This window comes from Centropristis striata, chromosome 20 (genome assembly GCF_030273125.1).
Source record: "Centropristis striata isolate RG_2023a ecotype Rhode Island chromosome 20, C.striata_1.0, whole genome shotgun sequence".
Taxonomy (NCBI): Eukaryota; Metazoa; Chordata; class Actinopteri; order Perciformes; family Serranidae; genus Centropristis; species Centropristis striata.
The window spans coordinates 16,229,054-16,254,013 of NC_081536.1; the positions used below are offsets into that span (position 1 = coordinate 16,229,054).

General features: G+C 38.2%; 1 protein-coding gene across 1 annotated transcript in view; it reads right to left on the reverse strand.

Moving 5' to 3' along the window:
• Positions 1-21,202, reverse strand: part of neurl1ab (neuralized E3 ubiquitin protein ligase 1Ab) — a 38,559-nt gene extending 17,357 nt beyond the window's left edge. The window contains exons 1-3 of the mRNA XM_059359466.1: positions 20,834-21,202; positions 14,076-14,317; positions 12,266-12,587 (exon numbers count right to left, since the gene is read on the reverse strand). Coding sequence (XP_059215449.1) covers positions 12,266-12,587; positions 14,076-14,317; positions 20,834-20,867 — 598 coding nt within the window. The 5' untranslated portion in view covers positions 20,868-21,202. The remainder of the gene's footprint in view (positions 1-12,265; positions 12,588-14,075; positions 14,318-20,833) is intronic.
• Between the last annotated feature and the right edge of the window lie 3,758 nt (positions 21,203-24,960).

Genomic DNA, 24,960 nt, shown 5'->3' on the forward strand with positions numbered 1-24,960 from the left:
CTGTCAAGTTGCCAATGGCAAACATTTGAGGAAATTGGCAACTAAGTCTTTGATTACAAGCAGCGGTATGAAGCAGTTGCCACCCATGTGAATATGTACGTATTTTTTTCTGCCCAAAAATAGATTGCGATTGAAACCACAGAAAAACACTTTAAAAAACACTTTGGTTAGGGTTAGGCAACCATATGTTTAGTTTTGCCGACTAAAAGCTAAATCCTGGTTACCGCTCTGCATTTGTGGGAAACATATTAAGATAATATATATATTTTCAAAAATGCTCTTCTTCTTTTCTCTTCTTCTTTAATGTATAGCACTCCTATAGAGATTACAGTTGGCTCTTAAAGTTATGTACTTACTTGATTCCTGGTCTAAGTCTAATACCCTCAGGTTGAATGCACTTATTGTTAGTCGCTTTGGACAAAAGCGTCAGCTAAATGACATGTAATAATAATACATGTAATAAGATCCCTTGCTTATGTAAAAATACATGTACCACACAGAAGAATTACTACACTACACGTAAAAGTCCTGCATTCCAAACTTACTTCAGTAAAAGTACAAAAGTATCAGCATAAAAATGAACTTAAAGTATAAAAAGTAAAAGTACTCGTTAGTCAGAGCATTTTATATATTTGAAATGTATTTTATTGTTTTTGATGCATTTATGTAAGCAGTATTTTACTGTTGTCAATATAAGGCTAATTTTTTAACAACTTAATATAAAAATACAGGATCATTTGAAATTTATCACATTATTTCATCTTAAAAAGTACAATATTTGGAATTTAAAATCAAAGTACAAACTTGAGGTACTTATACTTTACTTGAGTATTTCCACATATGTAACTCTATACTTCTACTTAACTACATTTTGAGGCAAATATTGTACTGTTTACTCCACTTCATTTAGCTGCCAGCTTTAGTATCTAAAGCTTGATTTAACATAAAAAAAAAAGATAAATTAAAAATGATTACGCATGTTTATAAATTAAACCATGTAAAAGTGTATTGGTGTGTAATAGTCAAAATGACCTTGACAACAGTGCATAAATGCATCAAAAATGATTATTAATATATTTGGAACATATATGACAATCTGAGTGGGACCCTTTCACATAATCTTTGATAATTTAAGTACATTTTGATGCTGATACTTTTGTACTTTTTCTGAAGTAAGTTTAGAATACAGGATTTTTACTCATAATGGAGTAATTATTCAGTGGCGTATAAGTACTTTTATTTAATTAAAGGATCTGAATAGTTCTTCCACCACTGGCCAAGGTGTGCTTAATATGTTGGATTTAGTTTGCTTCTTCTAACCAAAATGCTAAACAAAATATCAAGGCAAAGACAATTCTCCCAACAATATTTCACCCTCACTCCGTGAATCTCTTATTTATTCTCTTTTTTTTTTCCAAGTAATTTCTTGGCGTTTGTTCTGCTCTTGACTCACACCAGCCTCAGAGGCACCGTTACCATGGTTGCCTTCATCCAACGTTTTTCTCTCGCTGATTACAGCCAATGTACTGCAGATTAAGAAGGCTTATTATCTTGGGCAAGGTGAACTGCTATCATCAGTTATTATGAATGTTTCAACCTTTTGTGATGAAAATCTCCTCTTCTGTTTTCTTGGCTGCACTACATATTCATAAGCCTTGTTCAGCTCTGAGACCAAAGTCCTGCCTCAACAATGTGTTTATCTGTTATATCTGGGGCCAGATGCATAAACGACGAGTGTGCACAAAAATTATTTAGTGCAGGAAGAATGTGCTGAGAGCCCATCAGGCATTATTCAGACTGGCAATGGCATGACATATCAGGTGAGGGTACCCTTTTTTTCCGGCTGCATTTCTAAACTTTATTTTAAATTATTTGTGATTTATTATTGTTTCATTTGATCCTGAATTGTAAATTTAAACATGAGCGATATGAAGGAATCACTGATCATCCTTCTGACGTTTATTAATAATAATAATAATAATAATAATAATAATAATAATGATGATTAAGACGAGATGATGGTTTGCAGAAATTTGGTGACGCTACTGCAACAGTCAGTGAAATTAAATTTCTTATTTGCCATTTTTGTCATCGACAGGCCTAAAGAGTATTGGCATATTGAAAGTCTCAACCGATTCACCATAGTTTAAGGCTGTATGTATTTCTCTCTATATATTTATGGCTAAATGAGGGTGTGGAATTGAGGCTCCTGCACGTTCTCCGAGCTCCACAAATATATATATATAAAACAGAATCAAGGGTATGTGTTGCTTTATAAATATGATGCATGCACATTTCTGTCTCTGTTTCAGTCGTGACTTTACAGAGTCGGGCTGTGTTCATATTGCAGCTTAGCATCACAGCAAGCTAGTCTAGAAATAAACTTGATAAACAAGGGATTACACTACAGTGTCTTTGCCCTGGAATTTAGTGTATCTAGGTTATCTGCATCGCAATTAAACACCATGTATAAATACGACACTCTAATCCTTGTAGTACATTGTTATGGCAGTTAGTATACAAAAAAAGGTGACTCATGCTCTATAATTATGTATCTCTACTATCAGGTTATGGTGCCAAGTGTGCAGCTGTATATGTCAATCAAGGAGAAACTAAATTACACATTTAGCAATTAAAATACTGTGTTGTGGAAGAAGATGGTCATGTTTTTTTAGCATTTATATTGGCACCCTTATTTTTTCTAGAGTGATTGTGAAAGTAGTAAAGTGGCGGTGTGAATGCAGAATTTCTTAGATTTAGCACATACAGCCATGTTAATGCTGCCCTTGGGAAGGTACAGGGCTCTTGTGATTGGCTGAATGCCGAGCAGCACAGTCACAGCTTCAGTATCAAACATGGTGGGAAAGCTAAGAGAGATGTACCTACTTAGAAATGGACAAGGTTACCACAGGCTTGGATCATGATCATTTCAAGCCTTACAATTTTTACCCAAAAAAGGCATCAACATGGGCCCAACTGGTTCTCTTGACCTGAACATAAGTCGCAGGCTTCAGTAACTTCCAAAAGAGGAGAACTTGGGACAGGAACCAAAGTCTTGCAACATCTTAACTTTAATCAGCTTTAAATGCCCGGTCCTTTAGAAAAAAGCATAATTTTTCATATGATTTATTAGTGTGATCAGCATACAGAGAGAGGAAGGGAGAAAAAAGAGCGACAGGCTGTAGTATGATTCATGATTTTAGTCTAATTCTGCCAAAAGAATCCAGCTCAAGGAAATTACTAAATGTTTATAATATGGAGACATTTAGCATCTCTCTCTGCCTTTCTCCCTCACTGTCTGCTGTTTGCCTTTTGGCTGGAGACTGACTTTTGACAGATGACTTTGCATATTGTTATTACCATGCTGAATTTCCAGTTTATTGTTTTTGGAGGATTTGGCTCTAAGCAGCAAACCAGAAATCGAACGTATTAGTACAACATCCATTTGTGGTACATCGGGGTAATCGCACTCAGGCTCAGGCCTTTTGTGTGTCTTCATCAATCATAATTAACAAAAGAGTTTAGCTCTGCTCGCTTATGAAGGCCCATGGGAGCAAGTTAAAACCGCATCTTCACAGCTTAAGAAACTTGATTAAAGATTTTAAAGATTTACTTATATTTGATGTTTTGAAGCCAACATTTTGTTCCCACCGGCTAACACTGAACCATTTTTACCTGCATTGAAAGCAGGCTGACCCAACGCTTTATTTCTGTCCACTTGTGTCAGGCTGAACCTATCTCACCTCTATATCTATATTTAAAACCGCTTCATCCACAAATCAAAACCCTGTAAAACTCCACATAATCTATGTTGACAAGTGAAACAATAAGTGAGATCTGTAGCAAGTGAGCGTGAGCTTTGGGCGCACTGAGAGAACACAGACAAAAATAGACACAAAGAAAGGAAAGTAAAGCACAATCAGGTTCAGACAGCCCAACATGTTTGTGCAGCAAAGAGCTTTCAGCATTTACACACTATCTCTTTATCTGTTGGCAAAACAGGTATGAGTCAAAGGAGCAATGATCTTTAACTGCTAACAGTCAGTTTTGATTTGAATTTAAAAAAATAACATAAGGTCCACATGATAAGTTTAAAATTCATATAAAAGTGAAATATTGCAAATGTGAATTTAAAACAAAAATAAGTGTGTCTCTGTGAGGCTGTACTTGAGCTAAATGCTAAATGTCGGCATGCTAACATGCCTGTAATGACACTAAATGACTGTTTAGAGCTGGAAGAATACGTCGATTAATTGATTATTGGTCATTTAAAAAAAACTTATGCTATTTTTATTCACCCCATTTCATAGTAAACTGAATATTTGGGGGTTTCGAAGAGCAGCTCAGGAAAACAAGAAACATCTCTTTACAATGAAGAAAATTATAGTGAAGACGTTTTCATTCATTTCGAAATAATACATTAATTAATTGAGGGAATAATCCACAGTGTAATCAATAATGAAAATAGGCTATTACATCTAAATTGTAAATTGTTACTATAAATACAACTGCAAATTCCTTTATACCCACAACAATTTATGTATACTGTCCCTTTGTTTATTAGCTGTGTATATTAATTACAATCATGCTTGCTATTTTCCTGAGTGAGGGATCAACAGAGGACTTCTAACTTTTAGCTATCTTAAGTTTCTAGGAAACTTAATGTCACTACACAATCAAGTGCATCTATCGAGATGTTATTATTAGATTTTGTAAATGAAAACTTTGAGTTGCTGGTTGTGCTAGACGATAATCTAGGGAACTACCGAAGTCTTACAGATTCATCTTTTGGAAACCAAAATGGGGTGTCTAAAAACAAGATAAAAACACTAAATCTGAGGGAAATTATCTTGCTGCATGGAAAGATAATTTCACTTGACAAGATTTCTTAAATCAAGATTGTTAAATCTATAAATAAGCATGCTGAATGCTTAAAATAAGACATTAACTCATAAAACAAGATAAATTATCTAACACTTCTAAATCTAAAGTTTTTTATCTTTGTATGAAACAAATAATTTGCAGTGCACTCTGCTCGGGCCAGTTCATCGCTGCTTGCAGCTTTAATTCATCTTGTTTTAAGAGTTAATTTCTTACTTTAAGCATACAACATGCTTATTTCTAGATTTAATGATCTTAATTTAAGAAATCTTGTCAAGTGAAATTATCTGTGTATTGTGCAGCAAGATAATTTCCCTCAGATTTAGTGCTTTTATCTTGTTTTTAGACCCCCTTTTTTTGCAGTGCAGAAAATCTGTCCTACTTTTGTTAATATAGACCAGAACGGCATTCCCAAATATAGAGCCAACCCACTGACACGGATACAAAATACGTCTATTCAAACTGTATTTAAAAAAAAACAAAAGGTCCTTCTTTCCAACTGGTGCCTCTGTCCCCCGTGGTGGAAACATTAGTAATGTCTCTCAGGATGTTAGTAAGCGTGAAAAGCATACAGCACGAGGTTTCCCCCACCATGATGCTCTACAGGTCTAATGCAACGCAATGCCATGTACAGACATGATTGATGTCAACACCCTCCCCTTAATCACCTGAGACGTATGCAGCCTCTTGACAGTCTGGCAGCCATTTTGGATTCTTCTCTAATGACTACAGAGACAGGTTGCAGATGATGTTAGCTGACGCCGGTCTCACGGATCACTACCAGTCTGTCAGTGATTAAGTGACTCATCTACCTCTAGTAAACAAACCCCCAGTAGAGCATCTTGCATCCATCAAAAGATGCCTTTGACTCGCTCCGCTTATCTAACTTGGAAGGAATCCATCATACCTGTACAAAACGGTGGTTGCTGTGTGGTCTCCCGGGAGTCGTCCCATAAACAAACACATTCTGTTAAGACCACAGCCGTACATGTGAAAGGAAGCGCCGTAACTTTTTTGACTGCAGAAAGGTATAGCATTCCCATATGTGTCTCGCTTCAGGGAAATGAAAGTGAAAACACTTGCAAGTTATTTGTGACCTGATTTCTGGAGCTTCTACAGCAAAAACTTGATACAACTCAAATGCTGAAAAGTTGACTTCAAAAAAAGGAAGAAAACTTATCTTTCAAAACTTTACATTTTAAAATACATGTATATCTTTGGAAATACTGTTTTTGTATAAAGTTGTATCAACAGTCAGTTTTTTTTTTGTTTTTTTTTACTGTTCGGAAAGATTTGGTACACAGTAAGGCTGTAACAGTTGATATATATGTATAAAACCGTAACGGTTCGACTCATAGTTTGGTGCATGAAGAATACATAGTATGTAGATTGAGGCATGCAATGTGGAACCAAAGTTCACAAGCGCATGTTCCACATGGAAACGTTGGCAAGAGGAGTGGCTTGTGAGTCAGTCACACTACGGCGAGCGCAAAATGCTGGAGCTGAAGACCTCTCCTCTAAGTCCCAATCAGCTACAAAAACCAACAGAGAATTGTGTATAAGATGATTATGTAGAAATGTGAACACATCCAGTATGCTAACGCAGAATCACTGAGATGTGCCGATCACCAAGAGGAGGAAAAAACAAACCGGAGTTTAAGCAGCCTGTAGACAAGGGCTGCAGCCTTTTAATCAATGAGTCGACTAATTGGTTGTTTGATCTTAGACAACTAAGATTTGTTTAGTCAACCAGTCTTTTTTAAGGCTTCTTTTCTATGGTGGGTTACTATAGGTTTGGTAGCCAACAGTCACAAGTTAGTCCCGACAGTAAAGCATACCCTGCTTTATGTCTATTTTAAGTTATTCTTTTGTTTTAGTATTTTCAATTTCCAAGCATAAGATATGCTTTTCAGTTGTATAGCCCATTGCAACCTGTTGTCAGTGTTCATAAGGTTCAGAAGTGTTTCTTATCTCTAGAATGAAAATAGTTTATAAAAGTTGCCAGAGGGCAAAATGTTACCTCAGTCCCCAGCAAGAGGATTTTGTCCGTATTTGACACTTCCACTACTGTCTGTTCAAAATAAATGAGAAGAAACTGATCCTTCTACAATTGTTTTTCCCAAACTTGTACCGAACTGTGACTCCTAAAGCGGGGTATCAACCAAACTGTGTACCGTTACACCCCTTGTGTTTTCGTTTCATGTATTTAAAGCAAGATTTCCACTCACATTGCTTGGAGAAATCTAGTAAATAGAGACATTTGTGAAAATACAGCTGACAAATTTTGCTTTGAAAACAGTTATGTTGCTTGAGACATATTCTACACTTGAGGAAACCTTTTGTCAGTGCCTCCAGGACCTAATGTGTTTCAGCGTAGCACAGTCTGTTCTGTACAGAACCCGAGCAAGGCACTTTACTCTTTATTGATAGCTGCGTGAGTAGGACAAGTGTGGTGATGTAACAGATCTTTCTTAAATTGCATGGGCAGCATTGTTGGTCTGAACAACCCCTGAGGCTCAGTTTGATTTCAGCAGATTCATTTAGCTTCCTCTCTTACGCAACACCATCTCAGCTTTCAAGCTGTCTCACTGATCTCAGGATCACCTTTGACTCCTTGCATGGGTGGCTAGCTACTGAACCGCACTCCCTTGATAAAAGCTCAGAGAGGAAACAACACCACTCTTGAAAAGATCCTTAAACATCAGAATAAGACCTGATGGCAGGAAAGCTGTTTGGCAGCCGGCTGCATTGAAAGGAGTGAAAAGGCAGCAACGGATAGCGACTTTGATAAATTCCTCAATACAGCGTTTAAGGTTGTGAAAGATCAATTGCACAGAACAGTGTTTGATGCAGATTATCCACAGGCTAAAAACAACAACAAACTTTTGACTATAGCCCTGCTAAAATGGATCACAGTCATAGTAGGTCATTGCTCCTGAAGACATTTTTTTCTGTGGTTTTAAAGAAATATTCACCCCAGGACAGATCACCGTAACCAATCCAACCACCAAGACATTTATAGATAAAAGATAAGATAGAAATGACGCATTGTGCCTGGAACTCCGTCTTCAGTTGACGTCTATACTCAGGTGGCGACTCACAGGAAAAGTGTGACACTTGCGGTAATGTGTGCTGACATGTGAGCTGAGACACTTTCATAATTAATCCATGAAATATTAAAGGCGAGGAAGCTATTCGCAGAAAGGATGTGATCAGATACAGTTATGCTCACTACAAGCGGCTTAAAGTGAGAGAGAGAGAGAGAGAGAGTGAAGGCTGATTGGTCCGAGCTGACGGCTGTTGGGGAATGAGGTCACAGCACAAGAATGGTTCAACTTAGAGAAACAATGGTTAAATGTTTTGTGGAAGTGGAAATCTGTTATCACTATCACATATATATTTATTTCCTCAACATAAACTCAAAGGAGAACTCCAGCGATTCTTTAATAAATTTTGGGGACTCACAAGAGACGGATTAAAATAGAGAGGTCAAAATCAAAGCAGGAGATATCATAATATCCTGACTTTATGTCCCTAGTATGATTCAAACTCCAGAAATGTTGAATTCTACAATCCCCATAATGCAACTTAATAATGTGTTTCATTAGAAACCTTCTGTCATGGTAAGTGCCTCTATCTGTTTAACTCCACATCTCCAGTTTTTATTGCAATCTTTAATCTTTTGAACCCCAAACAGTTCAAGGCGTTCTCTACTCCTGTCACATTTTACCCACTGTGGCCTATGGAAACAACACAATTAGGGCTGAAAGTCTTTTGTGCAGTAAAACACAGTTATAATGCCATAAATCATAAAAAGGGGAACATTTTTAAATAAAATGGAATTTCTATATATAACATTTTTCCAAGTGCTAACAATAAATAAAAAATGGGTCTCCACATACTATATACTTACAACCTCTCTTGTCCTCTCCGCTCTGCTCTGTGTAAACAGCCTGCAGTTCAGTCCACGTTTAACTAAATTGTTTTATCACATGACTGTTGATATCAGCTAAGTAATGAAGAGTGTAGAATTTAATGTTTTTTTTTAATTTTTATTACATATCTTGTAATTGCAAAAGTTTTATTTTGGCAAAGAATGTTTGTGTTTCAAGTGTCTTTGATGAAATATCACTATATTTAAGCCCAGATTTGTCATTGTTCCTGACATGTCCCTGTAGCCCCTTAAGATTATTGTTACGATAATTCCTGTTTATAATATCTTAGTTTTTTCTGTAATAGGTAATGCGTTGAGAAACAAAATGCTATGTTGTTTTTTTCGTGCAGCCTTAATTTAGAATTTGAAGTCAGTTAAGTTGAGATAACCCTGATGACATTTTCTCTGACTTTAAAGGGAAATTTCACCAATTTTACATATTAGTGTGTTTAAAATGGTTGGCAGCCCGCTCCTCCTTGAGGCTACATTAGCTGCTTCTAGCATAAACTACCCAAATCTCTGGCCAAACTGCTGGCAGTCAAGTTGCATTGCAGGTATTGTACACAAAGAAAAATGTGTGGAATACAAAACACAGTTCTTTCTCTCCCAAACTGTCCATCATGAGTGTTCATGAGGTGAAATGCTCATGCTAAAGTCTTTTTAAAAGCTCCTTTCAGAGCCACAGAAGACGCATACAACTGCCTCACAGACTGAGTAGTACTCTTAGTGACGCGTAAACTGATCTCCATGTGTACAATTGGTGGAGTGCCCCTTTTAATAAATCTGCAGCTCTTAAAACACATTATCTCACTGACACAGTAATCCATATCACTTAAGTCCAGAGGTTTATCACAACTTATTTTCTCTTATATTTTTGCTGTCTTGCTCATTTATCTCAAAAGCCAAATCAAGGTCACCTAACCAAGCCATTTTCTACACTCCACAGAGCTTATTCACAGCTCCACGCTCCATTTGTCTCCTGTAAAAGAAAAACAACTGCAGCAGATCTGCAACTCCCACCTGGACAGATTGTGTGATAACAAGCCCACAACAGGTGAAATTTGGCTCAATTTATCAGCTGGTGCAGCATTAATTTCAGACCCAAGTATAAGCATCATTAAGAATCAAAATGCACCCTTCTGTTAAAGGAAAATATGCACATGTGCCAGTTCGCAACCCCGGACTTTGATGTGTCCGCCCATATTTCAGAGACTAAGTGTTTGCTGAACTGCAGCCAAGTGCCGAGACAATACTCGGCCTTTGAGATATACCATGCTCTCCAGTAGTGACGCTCTCGGGCTATAGAGGAAAGCTGATAGCCAAGTGATCCTTCAGCTGACTGAGGGCCGAGGCTTTTCGGTTTAAGCCATCAATGTGGAGATAAAGCTGATCAATGTGGGAAAACAGAGTAGAAACAGTGGGATTTAGAGCTGTTGGCCTCATTCACAGGCACAAAATATACGAACTTCAACTGTACTTTGGGAGTTTTGTTAAAAATGTTTACACACCGGTACCTTAACTTCCATACCTGTTCCTGATGTTACTTACTTCAATACTAATTTGATAAAATCTAATTTTATATAGACAACAAATACATGTATTACAACTAGGCCTGTTACAGTAATTACAACTTATCAAACTTTTTCAAGATTTTCCAAGGTCATATGTCGTACAATATCGCCTGTTGGGTTCACATGTGTTTGTTTACAGAGGCCATAAAAACAGCAGTTTTTTTTTCCCCAACCATTTTAAGACTTTGATGCAGTTTCTAAGCCAAATGAACAGAAAAAAATATGCTGAGACATGTTTTGCTGTCATTTCTGGCTGTGCTGTTATTAATATAACCAGTATATATGTGGCATTAAATTGATATTATAGCCATCTTAAGACGATGATTGCAATACTTTCTGAGTGAACCCCATCTTTATGCGTAATGTAGTGCTTTCCCTGCAAACCTCTATAACATGTGATGTAAGACAGCCAATCAGCAGCAGTGTTAGATCTTGGTACAAGCATCGTGCATGCTTATTGGCTCACTGATGCTAATGATACTCAAATAATTTAGTCTGTGCCTAAAATTATCCAATTTCAGTACCAAGCCTTTAATATACATGTCAGGAAACCTGCATTTTAATTTAAAAAAGAGAAAGATCTATTATATTATACAGTTTGGTGAAAAGGCTTTTCCTTTAACCATATGAAACTGTGTTGGGGGTGACTTCAGTTGAATTCAGACTTGGATCCATGGAGTGAGACATTCCTCTGCTTTGATTGTCTTGAAAAAAACGTGTCATTACCTGACATCATCCCTCCTCTTTGTCTGTAATCTTGGGATGACCAACACACTCCTCTTGTTCTTTGACAAGAGCTGTGTGCTGGTCAGCACCATGAGGCCAGTGAACCCCAGATAGTGGCACTCTAGCGCTGGATACCAAACAGCCCATCACGAGATAGCACGCTTCTCGCTGTCAACCACACCGGGAGAAATGAGGTTAAATGGCACTATCTCCACAATATGGGAGCCTCTTCTATTTTTATTAACGGGCGCTGACAGCCTCTATTCTTCGGAGGGAGGCAGCGCAATTCTTGGAAATGGTTATAAATAAGTACTGAGGCGTCCACAAGGATTCCTATTTATCTATTTTGCATAGTTTTTGTTTTGTTTTCAGAAATTGGAGACAGCTGTTTTTGATGCATGATGTGTTTCATAAATGCATCTCAATCTACAATCCAAACATACTTCAGATGATTCAGTGCGGTGAAAAAGCTGCTGTTAATGATTGCGGGAGGACCTGTTTGCTCTTAATTTCTTTGATGTAATGACCCTTTAAACAGCACGGAGAACTTGTTAGAAGAGATTTCAGACATTTTGAAAATTCCCCCTTTAGGGAGATTTCTTTGATACTAATGACCGTGGTAACTATACAATCTACCTAATCTCCCACCATCTTTTTCCACTGAGCTATTTGGTGGGTGTTGGGAAAAGTAGAGCAGCTGTATGTAACATCACCCTTTTAACCACTCACACTGAAAAAACATCAGATGCAGAATGGTTTCCAGTGCTGAGGAATTATAGTAATAAGACCCTGTGAGGTCTCTGAGTCTGTACTAAGGCACTGCAATGCCAAAGCTAACATGCTGATGTTTAGCAGTTTTGTTTTTTTGCACAAAGTACAGCTGAGGCTCATGGCAATGTCAATAGGTTTGCACATGCATTAACCAAAGTATTGGACAGATGATATTTCAGAGGATCACAGGAGACATCAGGATTCATCATCTGGAGACCATGAACCAAATGAACCTGTTTCAAATTTCATTGAAATCTATCAAAGTCTTTGAGATGTTTCAGTCTGGTCCGACAGATGATGATAGAACTGATAGAACCAAAATAGGCAAACACTCACCATATTTTCACAATTCAAAGTACCTGTTTCTTCATGCATGACTCACCTAGCAGCTGGACCCCCCTGGTGAGGCCGTAGACGTCTATGAGAGCCCACAGAGGCTCGGAGACATGCACCCCGCTGAAGAACAGCATCGGGCTGGAGTCGTTGATGCGGTAAAACACCCGGCCCTTCTTGTCCACCCAGAAGGAGATGACATTTCCCTCATTGGAGAGCTCCTCTGGCAGGGCTTTGGCCCAGAAGCCGCTCTGGGACACCAGGTCGGGGCAAGCGTACTTGGGCAAAGTGTCCGGGTTGATCCTCGATGGGTCTTTGGATGTAAAACCAAGACGTAGAGCACCGCTCCAGCAGCACTGCTTTTTGGTGATCTGGAGAGTAAATATTTTTGTTTAAATTTTGCTGTGTTCAGGATGTTTCTCTGCTTCACCTTTCTGGAAAAAAATAAAAATCATAGCCACATCGCCAAAAAATTACCAATATAGCAAGTGAAAATGCCAAGCAGACAAAGCTTGTTCCAAAATGTTTTATGGTTTGCTTTTACTTTTGTTCAGCTGGAGAGGAGGGGCCAAGTTTGTGTTGTGTTTATAAACAGTAAGCAACAATTCTTGCACAGTATGCCTTTAAGACTTCAATGACTGTACCACATTTAACAGAAATTCATCCAATAGCTGCTGAGATATGATAGACCAACATTGCCATTCATAGCGCCAAGCTGCAAGGGTGGCTAAAGCAAACCAACACTAGTTACCTTTGGTATGTTTATCACCTGCAAACGCTTTTTGTCGTATTTTGAACCTCTATTTACTTTGTATTTACCGTGCCAGATAACAGTATCCCTCACATGGCAATGCTTGCCCTGCTCTCTCACTTTCGAGACATAGATGGCCTGATAGGTGAAGTGGAAACTTGTTCTAAGCTGCTGCTGCTTTGGCCCACACAAGAGCAGGGAGAGGAAAGAGAGAACATCAAAACAGGACAGCAAAAAAAGGGATGAAGAGAGAGAGACAAGGAGGGAGAAGGAAAATAAAAACACACTGAGAGGAAATGAAAGAGAGAATGACAGAAAACAGACTTTTTTTTTTATCATGGTCACACAATTAGTGTACCAATTTCTCCCAGCTCTACTATAGACACTTATATTACAGAGTATGCACTTGTGTTGATATTGCACCTTCTTGGCAGTAGTATACCATAAAGTGATGTACTGTATGGTTTGTATAGTAGTGTTTATCACAGGAAATTATCCAAGCCATTGGGATGAGTAATGTTGGTCGTGATGTAAACCTCAGACTCGTTTCAAACGCAGGTTGCAAATGGTGGCAGCGTCATGCTTCACAAATCATTGCTGCTTATTGCAGATACAGCTGTGACTCCTAAAGGGCTTCTGCATGCTAAAGCATCACGTATGATGTTTGTTTTGATCAATGAAATGTCAAAATGATCTCATTTTGCAAATGGCAGCTTTCAGGTTCAGGTTCCGATATAAAGAAATGAACATAGTTTATTTTAATGAGGTGTCAACACCACATACAATTTGTGTCTAAACCTAATCTAATAGTATTTGTTCCTCAACCTAACTAAGTAGTTTTGGTGCCTAAACCTAACCAAACTATGACTATTTAGAGGGCGTTTCTTGTAGTACTGTGCACACATAGATAGATCTGCACTTGATAGATGCACTTGTTGCTATACTTTTTATTATGTCACGATAGTTCCTATAAATGCTTTAAACTAAATGTATTGATTTTAATTGAAGTTAAGCATGCTAAGATCTTTAGTTGACCTCCTCTGTCATTTTTTCAGCTTGTATCCTCAAAACATGGTCAGAATGAACATGTACAATAGTGTGTTTTTACCTTAAGCCGGACCTGCTCATACACAGCGATCGGTCTGTTGCTGAAGGTGATGGCGTTACAGAAGCTGGCCTGTCTCTTGACGGTCCTCTGGGACATGTCCATGACGATCTGCGAGCCCTTGGTGCTGGGGTGAAAGAGCAGAGGAAAGGAGGACAGACTTCCGCACGGTTGGATGGGCAGGCAGCGCTTGGGCTTGTGGTGGCATCGGTGTGAAGTGGCGGGAAATGGCCCGTTAAGAGAATCTAATAGGAGAGAGGAAATTGGTTGCTAAGTTTGGTCCAAAGGTGGAGAGAAGAAAATACATTAACTTAGTCTTGGGGGACAGTTTACAGTAAAACACCCAAATTTTAGATTAGATTAGAATATTAGATTACACAGTTTGCAGCACCACAGGCTTCACTTTAAATACTGACATTGTGAGGTGGACTCTGGGTTGTGACCTGCTGTCACATATAATTTCCTCTCACATATCACATCTGCTTCTGTAACATCCAATTATATAAGACTGCATTAAAATAATCTAATACTTTGGCTCCGCTTCTCAAGGTAGCACAGCGCAACCTCGCACCTACTATTCTGTCCTGCAGACATAAAAGAACAAAGTGCAATGTAAATTACATGCAAAAATGTCCTTGGATGGAAAGAAATACAAGGGCAAAATTGCTCACTTGGTTGCATAATCAAGGAGAACAATTGGGCTGTGAGACGTTCAGACAAAATGCTCTAATTTCAGTAAATTGTCATTTGCAGGAACAGCAAGAACTTTTTGTTACTCAAATTATCATCATCACAATTTAACCTGGTTTGTGTTTTTACAATGTCTTTCTCCCCATGCTGGCACAGAAAAGAAAAACTGTCAGCATGTAAGCAGCTCCAAGATCATTTCTAACAGCTGATTAGCGCAGCAGCAGAACTGCAACGATTAGTCCATTGACAGAAAAATATCTGCAGACTATTTTGATAATCAGTTAATTGTTAGAGTAATTTTTCATACAAAAATGCTCTCTCAGATATGGAGATTTCCTGTTGTTCTCTGTTTTATATCATTAAGCTAAATATATTTGCGTTCCGAACTGATAAAATAAGACATTTAAAGACATCAACTTGGATCTTGAGTAACTGGGACATTTTTATTAATTTCTGTAATGTTATATTGAGAAAGTAATGAATATAAACCATTAGCAGAAAATTGTGTAGCAGAAAACAAGCTTACGGAGTTCTTGATACGTAAATGTTCAGCTGGCTGATACAGTATGTTCAAAGCTACTCTTAAAATAGCGAGGCATGCCTGTTACATGTTATTTCCAGTTGTGGCTCATGTTTTAATGAGAGTATATAAATCACAATATTTATGCCCAAGAGTCAAGTAAACACTACCTGCCTTATCAGAATGAACCAAAAAAGGAAAAACACTGCTGGTAAATGCAATTTACTGACATTTATTGTGTGTTGCCAGTCACAGGAAGTAGCATAATAAGAACAGACTCAAAGGAGAACATCTGACTCATAATATGCAGCAGGGTTTTGTATTTTTTCCCATGTGAACATGCATGAATCATGATTGCTCCCACTTGCTGTAACCTCATAATAGAGCGAAACTTCTTCTTTTCTTTTCACATCACATCTGTCTGTCTTTTAGGGTTTTAGACTGATAAAGAGTTTGCTCAATGTCACCATGAGCTTTCACACTCACTCCCTTTCATTAAGTCCAACTCTCCCCATTTTTGCTTTCACAGATCTCTTCAAAGCATAACGGCAAGGTCACTGCGGTGTTGTGGCATTTTCTCACAGACATTGGGTTCTCATTAAATGTAGGGATGATTCAGAGTTGATTAATAACATGTACAAATAGCTCATCAAGTGCTTTGGTGCAGTTTTCTGAACTACAATACTTTAGTCCTCTCGACAATGACATTTAAAGGTCTTAAAGTACCAAAAAATCCAGCCAGGGTGCCAAGACTGGAAGCCAAATAAATAATTCAGGACTAATTAACACTTCTTCATCCTTGAGAACTGCTTGTATTTTCACACCTAAATTTGGAGGACTGTGTAGGAGCTGCTCGCGTTTGTCAGTGAGAGAATATGAGCTGTTGCTGAAAGACGACTATTCTTGCTTTCCTTCGACTGACCTTGGAGGGTCAAGAGGTTTATAGTGTACCCTGGAGGCAAATCAATCAACACTTTCAGGATTGGAAATAACTAATCGTGACTTCTGAGACCGAAGGTTTCATTACAGAAACATCCTAAGTGCTCATCAAAAAAAGGAAAAATCCTATCCTCCTATTACAGAAGCAGTTCCTCAATTGTGTCTGTGTCCTATCCTGTCTCAACTTAAACTGTGAATTCAGTTCTTCAACCAGATCTTGTTCTGTAATGCATGTATATTTGATTAGAAAGCACCTGTAGGCTACTCGAGATGGACAAGCTATAATATGGCAGCTTTCACTTCTTACTGACTATTTTGCTTTCATGTTAAGAAAAAGATCAGCGTTAAATTTTAGCCATTAGGTGGCAGTAATTGTGTCGGTGAGGGGAAGAAACCTTTTTGGGATCTGAATGTTGTTTTTTTGCTCTTCTCTCAGCTGACCCTGCAGTTCATGTCACTACAGTCATATGAGCACACCTGGAGGTTTGCACTGAAGTATCCAGGCGTCTTTTTTTCGCTTTGTCCCTTTCAGAAAGCCAATTAATTATTTAACTTCATCTGTGCGATTCAAAGTTTGTTACAATCCAAGGCAACATTAGATAACAACCGTTTATGAACAGATGTAATGATACATGTAGTTAAAAGTCCCAGTGATGTTATACTGTATATCAGCACCATGAAAGCCTCTCGTCCAATCAGATTACTTGGTTGTAATCAGCTGTTTAAAGTTAGGACATGATCTTCTATTTTAAGGATTCGTAATTAGGGAAACTCCTAAGTTAGAACAGTTCCTATTCAAAGATAACAAAGCATTTCTGTAATACCAAAAATTCCTAAGTGCCATCCTTAACTGAGATAAGGTGACTTCAGACTTGTCTACAGGAGGCTCCGGATCGTCACTATTGTTCTGGTTTCAGGGCAGAGATAGAGGACTTTAAATCTTCTAATTTGTTGAGGTTAAACTAGAAAGACTCCTTTCCTTCACATCACAATCCGAGCGGCTCTGCCAAGTGTTCTGGGCTCAGTGCAGTGTATTTGTTAAGCTCTTCGCATGCTCTTGTCGCTGCAGAACAATGTCGAATTGTGCTCTGTGCACAACAGTGGTCTTAAATGAAGTCATAACAAATACTTCAACCATATTGCATCCATGATGTCATGTCAGACGTGATGTCTTCGGGAGAACAAAACAGGGCTGTATTGTCCTCCATCAAGGCACAGACTGAATAGAGTATTTCCTGTAGGGTCTGAAAACAGAAGCAACACCTCACAGGCCTCCTGCTTCACCGTCTAACCAAGAATCCAATATCTTCTTTCATTCTCACTGCATTAATATCATATCTGCTGCTGTGAAATTGAATTCTCCCGTCTGTTTTCACATCCCAGGCTTCTTAGAGTGCCTTCAGATCACACGCAGGACTATATCAACTATAAATAAAGTCTAATAAGTAAATAAATGGATAAATAAAAATACCTAATTTGATTTACTGTAAATGACAGCTGGTTAGAGCCAAAAGTGCTGATGATACAGTGGCTGCTGAAGTGTGTTTAAAAAGTCATGCGACCTGACGGAGACGTCAGGGTAAACAGTGACCAGAGCCTGTCATGATAAAAGAGAGGTGCCATGATGAATGTCAGATGAGCAACTTAAGGAAGGATAATGTTTCTTAATGCACCACCGCACACAATGTGACTGCCTTTGCTGTCATTAATTGGAAAGGACAAACAGTGCAGAGACAAAGAGTGGCCCTGGCCAGTGTCACCTGGCCTCTTACGCTCTTCCTCTGTGTTTTATCCCCAGGCTCGGTCTCACTAAGAAGCCCCAATAGAGGCCCTAATGCGGTGTGACGTTAGTACGGAGGCTTGGTTGGCCTCCCTCATAAGACAACCACTCACAGGCAGCGTCCTTACGAGCCAAAGGGCACGTATGTGTTTTTAGCTTTTGCAAATATGTCATAGCTTGTGTGGTTTCAGTAAGAGGTAAACTAAAGTGATTCTTAAACACTTAGAAAGTTTTAAAACATCTTCCAGCTAGTATCAGTGTATCAGTCCTGTTATTTTTTTACAGTGCTGTTATGAATTATGAGAATATCCTACAATAGAGAAAAATTTGATCTGATAATCTCCCCAAGTTAGCGGTTTCCTTTACAGTCAATATTGTGATTTGTAGAAATTGGAAAAGTATTATAGGGGTGGAAAATGTTTGGGGCCGCTAGGGAAAAGTCACAGGGTCATCATATTATAAAAGTCATAATCGCAATTATTTTAATTTTAATAAATGTTGGAAACTATCTAGCTGAATGACATAACACAATATAGTTGCAGTCACTATTATAAACTGGATGTCTGTGGCGACATTCTAATATTGTTAACTTTTTCCAATGAAAGTAGCTAGATTTAGATCTAAAAGTCGTTAAAATTCACCAGACAATGTTATAGGCTCATTTACAAAAGACAGACCCCATGTTATTGGCAGAAGAGCTGTGGGCTGTGATTACTCTGAGCAGCTTGCTTCAGAATGAATTAAAATATAAAGCAAGAAGTTGATAAAGGTTTTTTCTTTTTTTTTTTTTTAAAGTCACTAAGAGGGTTTGAAAAGTTGCTAAATCTGGTGAGAAAGTTGCCAAGTTGGCAACACTGTGAACGTTCTGGGGAAAAACACCAGCAGCTGACATGTTTTCTATAATTTGGCAGAACAAAGAGAAAATAGTGATTGTTAGAGATGATGAAACTTGATGATCCAAAAATACACTTGCAATTGCCACTTATCACCATAGGTGATGCCAAAGGCAATTAAACAGATATATTTGAGACTATCAAAGAGCAACACAACTTCTCAAATCCAAAGATATTTTGTTTTATTCGACCAACAGTCCAAAATCCAAAGACTGTCGTCATAGCAGAGGAAATAAACCAAAAAAAAGTTTTTTTTCATTAAAAAAATATAAACTAATCAACTTGTAGCTCTTATAATGTTAAGTAATGAATCATCAGTGCTGCTTGTTTCTGAGCTATTTTCTAAACAAGGTAATCACACTGAACCAGATGATAATTTCAAAAACTTTTAAAATACTGAATTGTCTATCCTGAAAAATGTTTAACCCCTGTGCTGACATCACTCAGTAATACAATCATGCTGGTGGAGCTGAATGATTCATGAGGCCGTAAGCTGGACAGGGGCCCTGCAACTTGACGGGGATTACATATTCAGGGCCCCAGCTGAGCTCCTGTCAGAGGGCCAAGGACTTCTAGTGTCCCTGCATGCACCTTCATATATTGTTATTTCACACCAGTGACCCTAATCAGTCAAACTGAAAAAAGGGCTATGTGGATAAACACGTGGAACCTCAAACTTCATCAAATGTGACATTTAGAAATGATCCCAACATCCCACAACACTTAATCAAATGCTAAAATTATGAGGAATTACAGCTGAAATTAGCTTTTTTAAATTTTCAATACAGATAAGATAGTTAATAAAGATTTAACTGCCCACCACAACCTCCCAAAGCCCAAGTGATGTCTTTATATTGCTGCTTTTGTCCAACCAACAGTCCAATACAATGTCCAATTTAAACCACAGGAAAGCAGCAAAGTCTCTCATCAAAGGAGCTGGAACCAGAGAACGTTTTGCATTTTTGCTTTGAAAAATGACTTTAGTGATTGGATAATTATCAAAACTGTAATTTTCTAATAAACTATTCAATCAATTAACTAATTGTTACAACTCTGCAACCAAAGTAATCGACAATCCTCCCCTAGTATAATAATTATAAACTTCAATATTGGTCATGAAAACTTTAAAGTTGTCAGAATCTACACTTTACATTTATTCTCTGGTCTCATTTATAGTGTTCGTCACATTGAAATTGCATCATAGTTAATGTTTAGTTACAGTTTAGTTATGTGTGTATGTAGAAAGCAACTAAAAACAACTAGATATTATTAAGATTGTCTCAGGATGAACCTAGAAAAACAAACACTACATTATATATTGCATCATCTAAATGGATAGAAAGCTTCCACAATATTTTTTTAAGTTTACAGAAATGTGAAAATAGGTAAATAAAAAGGTCAAATGCACCTGTTAGAGACCTGTATACATGGTCAGTTGATGCCACATGAGTATATATAAAAGAACATAAAGTTGTGACACTATTTGCCAAACATACTGACATTCATAAAGCTTGTGAGTCAAACAAATAACCAGCCATGTGGGGAAAGTTATGCACCAGCTTGGTTCAGTTTATCCTGTCTAATTTATTTTAATTAAACTGTAAGCAGGGTTAAGGAAGAAGAAGGACAAGAATGATAAACTTGTATCTTTGAAATGTTTTTTAAAATAATAAAATGCTGTTTATGAAATTCGAAAAAAACGATTTCCTGTTCATATTTCCTCTTATTTTAAAGCCAGTCGTGACTTCCAGAAGGTGGTAAAACTTGGCTACTTTCACTTCTCATTTATTTTAGGCAACCAGGACGCCTACAATTCTCATGCACTGGGGCTCCAGGCTGCACAAACACGCTTCCAACTCGGTTCGTCTTCTATTATAATAATAATCACTGGATGCATTTATAATAACGAATCGATACCCGTGATGCCAGGTGTTCTTACCGTAGAAGGTATTCCTGGTGATCTGACCTCCCATGGCTGGATGCAAGGTGCGTTCACCTCCTCTAACTACCGGCTGGATCCTCAGTATTCACATTCAGCTGCGCGTCCTCAGCGGTGACATTATACAGACACGACGCGGCTCACACAGAATAAAAAAAATAAAAAAAAGTCCCGACAGAGATTCAGCGGCAGGTTGTGTCTGTCTGAAGCCTCATCGACATGAAGCAGCAGGCAGCAGATCCAGCACTCAGCGGCTCCCTCCTGTCCGTGCAGAGATCACGCTGAAATTAACATAAAAAGTGGTAGTGGAGGTGGGGCTTCCCGGACTATTAACGCTGTAGCTACCACAGAGGGGACTTTCTACAAGCAGCAACTCCACATCATAATCCTAGTGACTCTTAGAGGACACTTGTATGTCTGTACATCGTTTAATACCTCTGCAGGCACTCACAAGGTCATATTGTATTTTTTCTCTACCTTACATTAGAGTTTTGATTAGTAGGGGAGACTGGGGTCACTTGTAACACTTGATGACTAATCAGAAACAAGCAGATGACACTTAGTCTGCAGATGCTCAGGAGGAGTCTGACTTTGTAAAAGGAGCACCATCATTTCATGTCGGCAGAAATTTGCAACTGAAATAAACGTTTTACAATACAATACAATACAATACAATAAATCTTTATTATCCGTCATGGTGGAAAATTGCCTTCGGCTCACCGTAAAGATACAGAATTTCATTAAAAACATACAGCAGTTGAGAATGCAGTTAAAACATAGAATAAGAAAAGAAAAAGACAATTAAGAGCAGTTAAAAGTTAGTGCATCACTTATGTTGAGTTGAGGAGGCAAGTAGCGTTGGGGATAAAAGATTTGTTAAGGACTCCTTTAGCTAATGGGACCCTGTAACGTCTCCCGGACTTCAGGAGCTCGAATTGGTTGGTTAGGGGGTGGGAGTGATCTGCTGCAATTTTCCTGGCCTTCTTTTAATGGTATAAACATTACTGTAGTGACTGGAGAAGGCTGTTGCTCTAGCCATGGGCATTATTAGCACAAGCTCACACAAAGCCTAACAGAATTGTTGATATTGATTGATGCTAACAATGTGTTTGTTGTTTATTGTGATTGAGGATGTTATCAGGTTTATGTTTGCTTTGAGTATTAGTTAAGTTAAGCGTTAAACGTTATGCCAGCACGGTTGAAACCAGTATAACGTGTAATGGCCTCCAGCCAATGTTAATGTTCTGTGTTGTTAAATAAAGCTGCATTCCTGTAGTAGAGCACTATTGGACACAGGTTTGCACTAAAAACTTGGATTACTGTCTCAGGCGTCTCTTTCTCTCCCACGGTACAGTATTTTTCTTCTGCAAATGACTGCATATTTAAACTTGCATGACGGTACATTTTATCTCTAGGTTATTGGTTGAAGATGAACATGACCAACCAACGCTAATGTAGGTGTTGCTAGCAAACCTGGTCTCATTTAGTGTGTGATGCCGACACACTAGGCACCCTTTAGTGTGTGTGTTTGGGTTGCTCCAGGCTGTCCATGTCAACCCATCCATGGCAATATTGGATGCTTAGAGTAGTGGATGTAATTAAATAGTGTGAAGAATAGTGTAAATAACGTTCAAAGTGGAAGGGTCAAACAAACTTTGGACGTTGACCGAGAAGGCCGGTGTTCGTGTCCCGTTACTTAGAGTCAACCTGCAAGTCAACCCCCGTCAAGTTGGTCATTGCATTGTTGGTCATCATAGTTGTGTGCAAGCGCAATCCTTTTCTATAACCATTACTAATCAAGTTATTTTATTTGGAAGTTTATTTTGAAAAGCAACTATGCATGTAAATAGCAGAAAGTAACACACCGTCCAGGACACGTCCAAAACTGAAGCAAAGAGGTTCGATGGGCGTAAATATCACAATTTGTCTGTTTGAAATATCTGTTTGTGATATATATATATATATATATATATATATATATATATATATATATATATTCTTTTCAGTGTTACAATTTACCTTAACCACTCAGACTTCTTGTTTTAAATGTAATATTTTTAGTCTTGTCCTGATTTGTCAAAATATGTCAATTGATTTATTCATTAGTGCACATTTCGTTCTTTTACTGTATCTAAAGTATATTTTTAGTCACAGTCTGTAAGTTATGAAGGAAAATGAAAAGCATTTTACAATTTCTTTTACAATGTTTCATTATCACTCATCAATGTCAACGCTTCACCTAATGCCTGTAGTCTTTCTCGGCTGGCGCACACTCTTCATAAAACAGGTTGTCATGGGGATTTCCTTTCCCTCACCTGTTGAAAAGACTAACCTGTTTGCTGCATCCACTGCATTCATTTTTAAAATACTGGGTGCTTTTTTTACATTTACATTCCTATGAAGAAAGCCATATATTCCCAGAATCACTTGAGTCAGTAGATGGGAAAATAAAAGTGCAGCAAGGAAAAAATCCTTAAATGTATAGTTATTTTGGCAGAAGAAACAGTCTTCAAGGACCCATCTGGAAACGGGCTGATAATACAGAGAAGTCACACTGCTGGCTGTTTATTCCAACCACTGAAGGTTTAAGGATTTGCTGGTTTATGTTTAAAACTTAAGCCAGTATCTTTACTCAACAATAGTGTTTTCGGATTTGCTTGGCAGCTTGTAGGAAGATGAATGCTGATACATTATAACTTCTTATCTTGGCGGTGAAGTTTCAACAATGACCAGGCAGAGAAACCACTCAAGCTTAACGCTACTGGAGTTGAGAAAGTGGGCCAGAACAGCTAGACTGTGAGATTCTAACTGAAGGTAATTTACTACACAAGGTTGATTATTGGTGTTTCTCTTTACACACATACCATACGTACATATACAATACTTCCAAAAAGATGTATTCATTAATTAAACAATATGATGCAAGCACCAAATCCACCTGTTTGCAGATAAGGCAGATAACTCAAGGTCGGAAAAAGTTGAGAGTTAATTTTCCTTTTCTCTTCAACACCAGAGCGCTTTCCATCAAGTCCTCCAAACATATGACCGTAAGGGATATTTCCTAAATGAGCCACCCAACCATTGGCAGGGGATTAACATGTCCTCATACCTAAAAATAGCAGTCAGCCTTTTAAACGTGTTGTTAACGTTGTGAACCAGTCACAATTTGGTTAGGTTAAGGCAACAAAACTACTTGTTTAAGCTTAGGAAAAGAGAAATACATAGCGCTGGTTTCTCCAGGAGCTGAGATTACTGTTTGGCAAGCAGTGGTCTGTATTTTATGCCATCATCTACAGTGCAGTCACTGATTTGGTGGTTACTTTGTTGACTGTGGCACTGTCCCCGATTGGCCTCCGAATGAGGAAAAGGCTAGGCAGTCTTACCAGGCTACATTTTACCAGGATGAAGGTTTGATGAAGGAACCAACACTGACATGCCGAGTGCTGTAACTCCTCCAGTTGTGTAAAAAACTGCAAGTGTTGTTTACAACGCTCACTGTAAATTTAATTAGTTTCAAACTGACACATTCAGTTCTCCATTCACCAAAATATTTGGCATGTTCAATGAAGCTATTGAAAGTGAACATATTGAAACTAACTTTCAACTGTTAAAATATAATGGATGCTTTTCATGTGATGTCTGGGGCCACACAAAATGTTTTTGGGAGCCTGCTGTTGGCCCGCAGGCTGCATTTTGTGGAACTCGATTACTCGATTACTCTGGGGTTGGTGCAATTATATATAATGGAGCTGTAATTTTCCATCAAATAAATTAGCCTGTAAGACAGAGTTTTATGCCCGTCTTCTTTCCCTTCAAAGTAAACGAGCAACTGGTCCGGACTTGAGACGTTCAGAGTTGGCGTGATGGTCCCGGTACCCAGCGGGCACCTCTGAGGATCTGCCTTGTCGCCTTAGCGTTTACATAACTTGTGTCGGCAGCCAGGCCTGTGAGACAGCATATTGGCTCACTAGCATGAGCTATATTCTCATGTTGTTTATACAAACTGATTGCGGTTTACTCGACTGTCTGTAAGCAATTTGCAACGAGGGTAAAGCCGAACGACTGGAGGGGGCTCATGCAGCGTTTTACATGGTGATTTTCTATGAAAAGTGGTCAAACAGATTTTA